The sequence below is a fragment of the Rissa tridactyla genome, chromosome 1, assembly GCF_028500815.1.
Source record: "Rissa tridactyla isolate bRisTri1 chromosome 1, bRisTri1.patW.cur.20221130, whole genome shotgun sequence".
NCBI lineage: Eukaryota > Metazoa > Chordata > Aves > Charadriiformes > Laridae > Rissa > Rissa tridactyla.
In genome coordinates, this window is record NC_071466.1 from 158,113,603 (window position 1) to 158,126,747 (window position 13,145).

General features: G+C 36.5%; 1 protein-coding gene across 2 annotated transcripts in view; it reads right to left on the bottom strand.

Annotated features, from left to right (window-relative positions):
• IGF1 (insulin like growth factor 1) overlaps positions 1-8,711 on the bottom strand; it is a 93,651-nt gene extending 84,940 nt beyond the window's left edge. The window contains exons 1-2 of one of the 2 annotated variants that reach the window (XM_054212366.1): positions 8,392-8,711; positions 3,904-4,060 (exon numbers count right to left, since the gene is read on the bottom strand). In XM_054212366.1, the coding sequence (XP_054068341.1) occupies positions 3,904-4,060; positions 8,392-8,454 (220 nt within the window). In that variant the 5' untranslated portion in view covers positions 8,455-8,711. The remainder of the gene's footprint in view (positions 1-3,903; positions 4,061-8,391) is intronic. The other variant, XM_054212376.1, reaches the window with a different exon arrangement.
• Between the last annotated feature and the right edge of the window lie 4,434 nt (positions 8,712-13,145).

Sequence of the window (13,145 nt, forward strand, 5' to 3'; positions counted from 1 at the left end):
ATAAAAAAGAATATAGCATTTGCTCCTTGGGGCAAACTACATTTGCTTTCCTTTCTCATCGTAGTAATAGTCCTCAGGGAACAACATGAGCAAGGGTGAATGATTATCCATTAAACTCAGCTTGTATGAAGTAAAAAAAAATAAAATGATAAGACTAGACTATTTTCCCAGTCATTCCTGGGATAAGACTAGAGTATTTCAAGCAAAACTTCCCCCCTACTGGGCTACTGCTTCTGTAAGTTTCCTGTAAGTGTCCTTCCAGTTTTTCAGACATTCTATGCCCTCAGCATTGTTCTGTAATAGTAGTGGCATGTTACACCTTTCTAGGCATTAAAATTCAAATGAACATAACAACCATCCCATTTTGCCTCATGACTATTGAATCCAGAGTTTTTGAGACTGGGGAAACATTAATTGAGAAGAGTTGTGTTTAAGTGTAGCCATTTGTGCATCTGTGGCCAGGCTCTCTGCGTGTTGGCTTCTCCTAACATAAGCTAGCACACAAGAACTTGAGTGGCAGAAGTTGTGCTAGAGAGGTGTTTCTAGATGAAAGGTGGCAAAAACCTGTTCTTCACTGGTGAATCATGGGAGAGAAAAAGCTGTCCAAGCAGTAGCCAGTGCTGGCTGGGGTTAAATGTGACCAATGGAAAAAGCAGATGCTCCATTTCAGGATTTGTGCAGTGTCCTCCCCTAAAAAAAACTTCAAGAAAATATTCCTTGCCGGTCTACCTCATGAAGAAAGGGAGTGGTGGAAACCACATTTGACTTCCTCTTGAAGTCGATACTTTTCTTTGTGTGTGGTAAGCAGCTGGGGCATCTCTTCAGAAGCTGTAAAGAATTTCCTTTTATAGCTGGGAAGTTGGGCAGAGCAGATTATATAAAGGAGATTTTTTTTTCTTCCAGTCCTAGACATAGATACAGCCTTGTGGTTGTGGAGTACAGAGTTTCAACAGAAAGTAACTCAATTATTTCTATCTTCATTTCCACCCACAACTCCCAAGGAATAATCAGAAGCTTTGACCTTGAATCTGAACCAGGGGTTCCACCTCAACCAAAAGGTATTCTTTATATTTGGAGTCTCTAGTGAAATACAGAATGACGGAAGAAAAACCATCACTCACAGCTATTTCCTGTGCAAGTTAAAGGCAAACATTACCATTGATTACACTTTATATAAAGGAACAAGAGTATGGGAATAGAAGGCTTAAAATACAATTTAAAGTGACATTCTTTTCACAACAAAAGAAAAAAGTTAACTGGATTTTTACTTCTGTAAACGATACAGCATTCTTAAAAAGTTCTATGAAATGGAGCAATAATTTTAACTTCCAATAGTATGATACATTCTGTAGTACCTTTGATATAAGGATCTTAAGTCATTTTACCAATGTTACTGAGTTTACTTTTCTATAGTTCTATATTTTAGACTAAACACTAACAAATAAGGGGGAGAAGGCTAAAACAGATGTAATTGCTGCCTCATGAATCAGAAGTAGTCAGGTAGAGGACACACACTACTTAGCATCCAAGGGCCATGTATCAACTTCATAAAATTCCTGTTGAATGTTGCAATTGCAGTCTGTTGAATACAATAGTGCAAGACTTCTGTAAAACAGGGTGGTCATTCATTGGTAAAACCTTCCATAGTCTTTCATACAAAACAAGGTAGACCATTATGGTGTCAACAGTTACAGTGATTTCAAGTGAAAACTCAGAACATAAGAAAACAAGAAAGAAAACTGAGAGACGAGGTCATTACCGACAGCAGATAAACCTCAAGATTGCAAGGGTAAAGATCTCCTTTAAAACTTCAGAAACCCATCTTGGTATTATAAAGTAAGGATGATCTAGTTCAGGGAATGTACTGATTTGAAACAGATTGTGCAACCTTAGAATAACTGAGATTGAAAACAGAGAGAGTTATTGCCGATGATGAGAATTTCACGTGTCCTCTTACCTTGAGGGACACAAAGAGTACCGTAACAGTAAGTCTGATTGCTTGGCAGTAACAGCCACTCTTGTGGTAAGCAAGTGTGATAGTTCTCTGAACAAGCAGCAAACAATTTTCCAGGAGAAGAATGATTGGGAAAATGTCTAAGACACATGCACAGTAAAAAAAAATAAAATAGATTGCTATGCTGTTCTAAGGATGCAGTATATTGTCTCATTGTTTTCTGGTGCAGAAACAAGAGGGGGAGGTGAAAGTCTTCCTTTATGTTCCTTCCAACCATGAAGAGAAAGTCTTTGTAGGGCACTCAAATAGACCCTTAAGTGTAACTCAGCTGCTGACAAATGTAACAGATTTGGTGTTCAAATGAACATGCAAATTCCTTTATGAGAGATTCCAGTATTTTTAATGTTGTGTTTCGCACCAGAATACTAAGTTAAACAGCACCCTGGAGTAGATGCTCATTAACGATACCTAAAGTGTTAAATACAGAAAAGAAGGGTTCTTTAGTGAATTACCTTGCATATATGAAACTAAGGCTCACAGTTTCAAAGGTAAACTTCAATAGAAAGTGCCAAGAAGATAGTGCAAATGTCTGCAGCTTGTATGTTGAGGAAATCAGGTTTTAATGTAAATTAAAGGTGCGAGAATCTGGATTTCATTAATTCTATTTTTATTGCAAACAAGGAGAGAAACATTGAAAGCAATGACTCCACTAATAGAAATTAATAGGAATGGGGTGGGTAAGATCAGAAAAACAAAAGTGATAGCTTAGAAGGCAAGAATTATTAGGATAAAATGATGATTATAAAAGTGTAAAAAAAAAAAAAAGATTAAAAAAGAAAAGCTAGGCCTCACAAAAAATACAAAAATAAATAGGAAAAACTGCCTTCAGTTAATTTCTTGTCTTTATAGCCTAACCACCCCATATTTCCTTTTCTTAGTTATATTCTTGTTTGGAGAGGTAACTGAGGCCCTGAAGGAGAGCTAACTTCGGACAAGTATATGTTATTAATAAAAGAAACACTAGCTTCAGAGGCTCTAAAAGCACAAATTCTTTCACGTTTTGAATAAATATTTTAATGAATGAATTCAGAATTAATATATTCCTAGGTAAAAGTTTCATTAACTTTATGTTATTTGACTAGCAAATAGCTGAAAATAAGAAATAGATTTCTATTATTTACAAGTTGTGTATTTCTTGATCTTGACAGCACTTGTAAAAAGATACCAAGGGAGAAGAGTTACTTTTCTAACTACTCCAGCCTTGCACAACACAGCAAAGGAAAAATAATGTGATGTTCATTTCCAAAGTGTAGGTCTTGCTGGGAAAAGTTACTCGAGTACTAATATATCTACATTGTTACAGACTTAATTGTATCTGTTGTCTGTATGGGTGTTAATCGCCATTATCTCACCATGCATGAATTTTCCTTCACCTGTCTTTAACTGATGAATTGTGTGGATACTTGGATGTGGTAAGTTTCTGCTTGCTACCTTCCAGCTTTTCTTTTTTCCAAACCAGATGTTGAAGCTTAGTGTGTTTTTAATATGATACAATGTGTACTTAAACTGTTTACGAGTAGTCTGACATAACAGGTACGTGCAGTTCTGCCTCATGAATATCTTGGGTCTACCGTGTGCTTTCATTCATTTAATTTCAGTGGCAGGTCAGCAGAAAGCAGCAATATGGCAGGTGGAACAGCAACAGCTGGAAAGTGGTTAAAAACATATCTGAAAAGGAAAATTTGTCAGAAACTCAGAGGGGCTGAACACAGGCACAGCTCTATTCTTTACTGAGACTTCATGGTCACTGAAGACTTGGGCATCTCCGAGATAGAGGATACCAGTCATACTTGGCAGCCTGTTTTGATAATTTCTAAGCCGCTTAGTGCAAACTCCAATGGATTACATGGCACAGTTTAGTGGTTGAATGAAAGAAAGGGTTGACTTACTGAAGTAAAAGCCTCTGTCTCCACACACGAACTGAAGAGCATCAACCAGCTCAGCTCCACAGAGTGTTTCTGGGCCAGCAGCAGCAGAACTGGTTAAGGTAAGCAAACACAGGCCAAGGTAGAAGAAATGAATGTAGGACACAGTGTGCATCTTCACCTGCCAAGGAAGCAAAAGCAGTGTCAGAATTTCCCAACAGGTTCCTTAAAGAAAATGACTCTTGCACCCTTGCAAGTTGAGGATGTGGACGTGCTGTAATTTGTTAGACAATAAACACAGTATCAGGAAATGCCTCACCATAATTTTGCAACTCTGTACATATTCTAGTCTGTGTAGTTTGTAAACTGATTACTTCCTCTGGTGAATATTCTTGTTTCACATTCACACGTAGTTAGAGAACCTCGTAGTAACTATGATTTATAGTTGCTCTTGCAAAAGGAGGATACGGAAGAGTTCAGTAGACAGGCAAGGGGAAGCCCGGAATAACTTGAGTGAGAAAGACTAGACAACCTTGTCGTTTTGTCTGAGACCAGATAGGCTAAGAGGGAATATGACAGTTGCCTGACAACGTACTGTGAGAGATGGAGGTGGCATAGACAGACAAGAGCTATTTAAAATAAAGAACAGCACTGGCACAAGAGTAAATGGCTGTAAAGTGGATGGAAGGAAACTTGGCCCAGTAGGAAAAGGATTCATAATTATTACTCCATGGTTCTGCAGCCACCTTAAAAAGGGAAATACCAGGACAAAAAAAGTTTCAAGGCAGCGCTTGCCAAAGTTACAGAAGAGTTAACGTGGGACCTTCCATAGTAGGGGACCCCATTCAGTGACTCTTACAGTCCTGTCTTACTAGCAAGGCAGCATTTGGAAGGATTCAAGAAATTAAGGGGAGCACTAGTGGGAGTGTTAAGCAGTTGCACTTGATGGAAGCAGCTATACTTTCTCTGACGTCCATTATATCCTCTTAGTCAGGTTTGGCTATGAGGTATACACAGAGGTGATAATTCTTTTCTCATTTACATTTGGTTACAAACTATCTTTTTCCTGGACTTATGCTTGAAGAAAGGCCAATCCTCAATGGGTGTAAATTTGCACCATTCTGTTTTTCTACTTATTTTTATATCAATTTATATCAGCCAAAGATCTTACCCAATATGTCAAAGAAGGTAACATTTTCTTTTAAATACTAGGAAAAGCTATTTATGTTTAGTAGCAGGACAGTGAAGAATGTGCTTAATGTGTTTTCTGAACTGATTTAGGTCACTTGCCAAAAATGCTAGTTTCAAAAGGTGTAAATCTGCATTAAATTTCATTCTGTTTCAAGGTTAATGTTAGTATTGCAGTCAGGTAAGAAGTTACAAATCTTTCTTGCACATACAGTTAACCATGGCTTAAAACTGCTTTATATTAGCAGACTAGTGCAAAGTAATTGGAGGAAATTGATTAATCTTCATAAAGTTTCTTTTAGGGTTTCGGGGACCATTTAATCTTATTTTTTTCACTGAACTTTTGAAGAACTGATGAAATTATCTATTTTCTGCTCATATGGGATCTCATCCAGTGTGGAATTGAGCCTTCTGTAGTCAATAATTTTTAAGAATTCTTATTTTCTTGGCAAGGGATCTTAGCACCTTGCTGGACGAGTTCCCTTTTCCAACTTATATCAAAGCTGAGTAAGAGACAAATCTATAAATAAGTCAGAATTTATCCCCCCTTTTTTCCCCCTGGTATTTCCACTGTGAAAATAATGAACAAATCTAAATCCCATGATATATCGTAAAAAGAAAGAAAGAATAATTATTTTCCCATTCACAAGGGTATTTAGCCAACTTTGCCATGCAAAAACCAGCAAGTTTTAATGCATGGACATGACTTCAATGGCAGGTGGAGGAAGAGCAGACTATAAATGAATGATGATAACACGCGGCATTATTTCCTGTAATGATTCCATATCTTAACAACATCAATTTCTTTTTTCCCCTGCCATAATTTTGCATTTCTAAGGTGAATGTGATGCACCTGCAGTTTAAGATGGTTCCCAGCTCTGAAGAGGTAAAGCAGAGAGCTGTTTAGCATACTGCCTCAGAAGGCTGACATTACAAATACATCCTGTATTTAACAATTTGTTCTTGTATAACGTTTGGGCCAGGAATAAACATAAATCTTAGCCATTTAACAATTTTGTATTTTTCAAGACTTTTCAGCTGGGTTGCATTTTCAGATAAATATCAGCACTGAACTACAACAAAACAGATTATCTACTGTTTTTCCTTTAGTGGAAGCCAAAAAGGCTGCACAGTATAAACCACAGAGAATTTTTAACTTTATCTCCAAATTTAAAAAGAGTCAAGAACTTTCAAACAAGTAAAAACTTTGGGGAAAAGAAAACAGACTCACATGTTTCTAGGGCTCAATCAATTATTTGTTAAATTAAGTGCTGTTTCATCAAAACTAATTCCAGAACATAGTTTAAAACTTGAGCTTTACTTCATCATTTTAATTAAACATAACATTAGTTGATTCAATATGTTTGTGATAAAATCAAAGTTCCCATTTATTTCTGAGGGGAATATTCTTAAGAAAATACAAAGTTGTAATCCAATATTGCTTCAGGTTCTTTACAAACAGGCAGGGTGCTTGCAACGTCCCCAGTTTGACTAGAAAATTGAGAGTTTAAAAGAAAACGCATTGGCATGTGGGTGGGGTTTATTGAAGCATCTAATTACATTTGGAAATTGAATACAGGTTCAGGATGAGCCTGGTTAAGCACTTCTTTTAGTTGCATAGAATGACTGACCATATTTTCACAGCTGGAATTTCCTCTTTTTTCAGTAAAATAACCAGCTTTTGCTGCATTCCTCTTTTAATGGTCCAGAAGAGTGGCACCACAGAAGAATGTCATATATGAACACTCTACATCTCTTTTACTTCTTAATTCTTCTATATAAATCCTCTTCGTCTAACAAACTATTGGTTGGCACAAGTCGTGCATAAGGATTCTTCACATGCTTGGTCATAAGACCATCTACAATAATTAGAAATATCTTGAAAGGGGCAACATTTTTAGGGATAGTATATGCTATAGAAAAAAAAATCAAGAGTTATATTCAAAATTACATTTTGCTACGTAGAGGTTGGACCTGATTACAAAGCCATAGTAGAAGTATGTATTTAGTATGTAATAACAGTATTCAGTAGTAATTATTGTATAAATAAAGCATATATACCCTAGAATGAATCAAGGTTTAAATACTGCTAACTTTGATTTAAGAATCTGAGCTACATCCTAACCTAAATCAATATGTTCCATTGATTCCAAGGAAGCTTGGCAGGATGCACCAGCTGAGGAGCTAGCACATTACTTTTATGTCTCTTAGTGCCTTGCTCAATACTTAAAAAAAATCAGCTTCATCTTTCAAGTACATTGGAAGGGATGCCCATTTATACATTAAGAGAATAGTTTCATCCATTGCAATTACAGACCTTCTCTTTTGAATCCCACTAAGGAATGAGCTAAGTGTGTTTAAAGTGGAAGACACTCTAAAAAAAATAATTAGGCCCTAAACACTTAAAAGAGAAGAATTCTGTCAACTACATAAGTGTCCTTGCAAAATATGAAAGAAAAAAAGTTCTTGAAGGATATAAATTTGCTGATAATGGAAAGTTGAACTAGGGCCAATTGACAGAAACAGAGGTCAATGCACCTAATGAAGCCAAATTTACTTAGAGACAGTTTATATTAATGTGTAGAAATCACAGGGTCATAACATGAAACTTCACATGCAAACTTTCCTGAAACAGCCCTCCCTGCAAGGGAAAACTTGGAGATGAACATGTAGGGGAATTTCCATTTTCTTTATGTACCATTGCTTAAGCTACACAAATATGCAAGGTCAGCAAGAGTTGCAGCTGGTTTCTAATGTAGAAAACAAACTGAACTTCACATTTACTTTTAATTTATGAAAGCAAAAAACAAGTAAATGTAACAAGGCTGCCAGAAAATTGCTGCAGTGACAACATCCCTTAAAAGTTTCCCTGTGAAAGCATGAACATTTTTTTCCATAATTGTGTATAATAAAACTGCAGAAACTTAACATGTGAATAATACCTTTTTTCCTATAAAACCCTGCACCTGCAGAAAATAGCTAAAAGTTCTCGTTTTCAGAAGCATTAATTAACAATAGAGACAATGATGTAATTGGACCCTTTAATAATGACATAACTGAAATATTGCAAAGTTCTCTGAATAGAAGTGAAATTTAAGACATGTATCTGCAATAGTTTACCCTTACAGTTATCTATGTAATTGCAACTATTACATACAGCCATTTTCCAGATCACATAAAATTGCATGTTCAGCAATTTATAAATAATTCTCAGTTCTAAAATAATGTTATTGAAAAGTGCACAATACTCTTCAAACCAGAAGCAGACAATACACAGTAAAATAAAACAAAAAAAAAATATTTGAAATAGTAATAAAGATTTACCTTCAAGAAATCACAAAAGCAGCACTTAACTAATTGTGTTGAAAGACTGTTGATTTTTTCCATTGCTTCTTAAAAGTGCAAAGTCTGGAAATGAATTTGTTAGCAGTAATGATGAGAAAAAAGAAATCCAGAGAGATGTGAGATGTTGAGAGCAATGTCACATTTCAATATTGAGGACTTTATTCCATTGCGCAGGCTCTATCTGCTCTGATTTTAGCAGTGACAGTGAGATTTAGCAAACAGAAGAGGGATTTAGAGAAAATCCTCACATTTATCTACATTACACAGACACTGTAGACAGGAAACAGCTGGGGGAGCATTTGCCTTCTCTCTCTCTCCCTCTTCTGGCAAAGTTACCGAGTAAGGACTTTTTTGGGCACGGTGACAAATAACATCATACCTTTGCATTTTAAAACTAGAGCACAGAAGCATATTTTTTTCCCTTTAAAAGAATGTGAATTAGTGACTGAGGGGCTAGCAGACAAAAAAAGCTTGTGCTGCCATGAAAAATAAGAAAATGTGTTCTGGTTAACTTTCACATAGCTATGTGTGCGTTTGTATTTGTTTGTGTGTATGTGTGTCTGCATTTCAAATATATGAAAACTTACATACCTAAGGGCATTGTTTGTGTATATGCATACCTTTGTGTATACGTACACATTTTATTTATGCATAGGGGCACAGGTATTTTCTTTATACAGCACAGAAAGACAGGCAGTCGGTTATGTACTTTTTTCTTAATTCATCTCTAGGTTATTAAACTTGGCACGCCTATATGCTGAGTAACAATTAAAGCCTCCAACTCTCTGTGCTGTTAACCCTAAAATAGCAGTTTGTAATTTGCTAAAAATAACAGAATTGTTGAGCGCTACTTGTAAATAGGGCAAAATAGCTTTGTGATCTTTTAGCACCCACACAGGAGAAGTCGTATCATTTCCTAGAATTTACAGTACTATGAATATAGCAACACTAGTGGACCAGTCTGGGGGGGCTTCCATGACATTTATCTTAAATGTGCCATTCTAATTGTAATGTGATTTTCCCCGCTTTTGTGTAGTAATCTCCATAATTACTCTTGATAACAATTTAAATGACACTGGGAAAGAAAGAATTCAACTTCGTCAGTTCTGCAATACCTAACTTTTGCCTTTTTATTTTTCCTCAATTATGAGTATATTATAAATAACACCAGCTGGCCAGCAACATGCTCTCACGGGTTATGATGTCATTCAAATCCCTCAACTGTGCTAGTGGCTTGCAATGTGCTCCAAGCCAGCTGTTTTTCTATTTATAATGTATGCTTGCATTTCAATACTTAGCTATTGAGAATAAAGTTGTGATGCTGTTTTATAGATACAATTCGTACTTGTTACCCTTTGGTTTTGGAAGATGGCATTTAAAAGTGGAGGATTAAATAAGACTGCAGCTCCAGAGGCCAAATACATGTCACAAACAATGCATGATTTCCCCAAAAGCCGTTTCAGAACATTGCATTTTGTTCTTGTCCCCTTCCACTCAAGTGAGGGTTGCATGCTGAGGTGCTAGCTGTACTTATTATTGAAAATAACAATTGAGATCATGTTGGCCCTGGTCCATTCTCATTTTTCAGATCCACCTTGAACTATATGGTGCTTGCCAGGCAGAAAGGACACATTTGGTTATTTGTGTTCTCTATGAATGCCTAATACGCTGCTCTGTGCGGTTTTAAACGGTGTATGGTTAGCTAAGCTGATTAATCTTTGGAAGGATTTCGTCTAATGTAGCATAATGGCGGAATCACGGGGGGCTTTGAGGTAAATTTGTTTAGTTCAGGTAATACCAATATTTCAAGTATTCTAATACACATTTGTACTTCAGGTATTGTATTTTAATAATCTCGTCTGTTTTATTCTTCCCTCTGCATTTCAGAGGTCATTGAATAGTGGCACCATTCTATACGTAGCTTGACGTAGCCTGCTGCAACTCGTAGCACACGTATCACTTATTTCACCAGCCTAATAGAAGAATGTGGGAAGACAAATTATCAAAGCTCTGATATTCTTTATTTTTGACTTTTACAGTAGTACAGATGGGTGCACTTAATTCTGACTTTTTCTTCTTAAGTAACAGAAGGAATCCACTCATTCATCGCTTCCCCACTGCCTGAGCTTCAAACCCTCGTTTCTCTCCTCACTGCTTGCTTTCTCCTAGGTTTCACCAGACCTCTCTTGGTCATGAGAGCAGCATGCAGTAGAAGATGCAACTTTTGGTTTTCGGAGTAGCCAGAGAATCGTGTGGTGTCTCTACACAACTGCTAAAACTATTTCTTTCCATAGCGCCATACCAAACTTCTCTCCTCATTCCACCCAACCCAGCATAAGTTTCTCATGCACTTCACGTCTTTCTTTTAGTTCTTGTTTTAAAGTGGTGTTGTGAAAAGGCGGGAAAACAGAATAGATTCAAGAGAGGTTTTTCGTAGTCATTTTTAGACTTACTGTTAGTGCAGTGCTTTTCTTCACTAACAAATAATTCCATTTTTTTTCTAGAAAATTCAACATTCCTCAGGACATATCCATCCGGGGATTGCTACTTTCCTAAAATATAGCTTCTCTTCTGGTGATAATACTCTAGTCAGTACAGCAATCTGTTGATTAATGGAGATTTATTCATTTCTCCTTTGTTAAATATAATACCTTTCACTTTATAAAGCATTTAGAATAAAGTACTGTATGACTACTACTTTATGATTGAATGCTTATGTGGCTACATACATTACCTTAAATAAAATGCATCTGTAAACTACAGAATGTATGTTAGCCAGCAAAATACTTACAAAAGATGTCCAGATCAAAAAAAATTATTTAATTGGAATATGCATAACTATTCTACATTAAAAGGCAATAGCATATATATCTTTGACTTCTTAAGTATAACCTGTAGTGATACACTAGCCACAAAGATATATGAAAAATGTGAGATAGTCAAATATTTAAGAATTCACGTATTCTGATCCTCATCTTTTGCACTTTAATACTCCTGATGTCACTAACGCGCTGTAATGGTGTACAGCTCATGTATCAGTTTTTCAGGGAAGAACTCCATTTTATAGAAGACAGTTAGCAAACCTACAACTAATCAATTATCCTAATTAATATATTACCACTACCACCACCACCACCCCCGCCTCCCCCCACCTTAAATCCTTCCTTAAAAGGTAAGAACATTGCCGCAATGCCTGAAAAAATCTGAACTGTAGTAAAGCAACCGGTATGCCATCCTCTTGCAATTTCTTTCATATTGGATCACTGTTACCTATATGCAGTTATTTGTTATCTGTAACTGTTGTTTCTTTTCTTACATTGGGATTAAATTTTCTGGAACCAAGACAGAAGCACTGTAATAGATATCACCTGAGAGGGTGATAGGGCTGAGAGCATGGTGGAAGACAGGATGGAAGAAGACAATAAGCACAGTGGCTGTTGAACAGCTGTTCTTCATTATATGAAAATAGCAGAGACAAGATTGCCTTGTATTATGTTGGTTTAAGGACATTCATCCTGCACAGAACTTACATGGACGCAGTAAGATTCATGCAGTGTGAAGAGATGATGGAGCTATACTGAATGCCATGGGTAAAGTGGCCCCTGTCCTCTCCAGCCCCCCACCAAAAACCAGAAGAGCCTTTTGAAGGAATGATGTCTTATCAGTCTTCCCTTAACTTACTGACTGGTTACTGAATTCAGTTCACTGGGCCAATGGGAACTGTATTCTTTGTGTCTTTTTTTTTTTTTGAGGTCCCAACCATGATATTAGACATTAAAGACATTATTTTTGCCTGAATCTAGTGTCATTTTTAGTGCTGCGGGATATCCTTCATGCCCCCAGCTTCCACTACAGAATGATACTTATTTCCCATAAGTCTCTGTGTCCTATCTGCTGACCTCATACAGATTTCTTGCATACTTTAGGGCATCTCAAATGGCCTTCAGCACCTGCAGGTAACTGAACCCTGCCATAAGGCCTTCCTTTGGCATGCTGATCTGGGATTCTTGTAAGTGCAGCCTTTGGCCTGAGTGTTACCTTTGGCTTCCTCATAAATAGAGGTACTCTGTCTTCTGTCATTTACTATTTTTGTGATCTATTTGTGAAGAGATTTTTAAAGTGGAGAATACAACAATTTTCATTTAATTTCAGCATGATCTGAGTGTATATTTTCCATATTCTCCTTTGCTTAGCCTCCAGTTTAAGCTTTTTTGGTTTGGAGCTGCCTCGTTTTATTTGCTTCATAAATCATCTTGCTTACTTTTGGATAAGATAAAATGTTATTTACAACGTTAATATTATTTCCTGAAACACACAAATGATTGTTTAGCTCTTATAGTCTCTAGTGAATTATTGTAAAATATTATGTGTTTACTATTGGAGAAGTTTGGCTTTCTTTTCTAGGAAACAACTTTGGAGAAAGGGGTGAAAGAGAGTATTTTATTAATATGGAATGTTGTGTTGACGTTAGCGATAAGTCAAGTATATGCTGGAAAATTCCTTTCATCATGTTAAAAGTTAGGAAATGAAGAAAGAAATCATTTTACTAATTCATTTGAGCTAATGGGCTGTTTAAAAAAAAAACTCCAAACAATTTTTCTCATGGTGGCCTAAGTAGCATCATGGCTACATGAAAAACAAGTAGCAGATTTGATGGAGAAGATGAAGGTATGCAGTTTGAGCTGTTGTTACATTGGCAATAGTGAAGAGACACCAAGGAGAGAGCAGTGCCA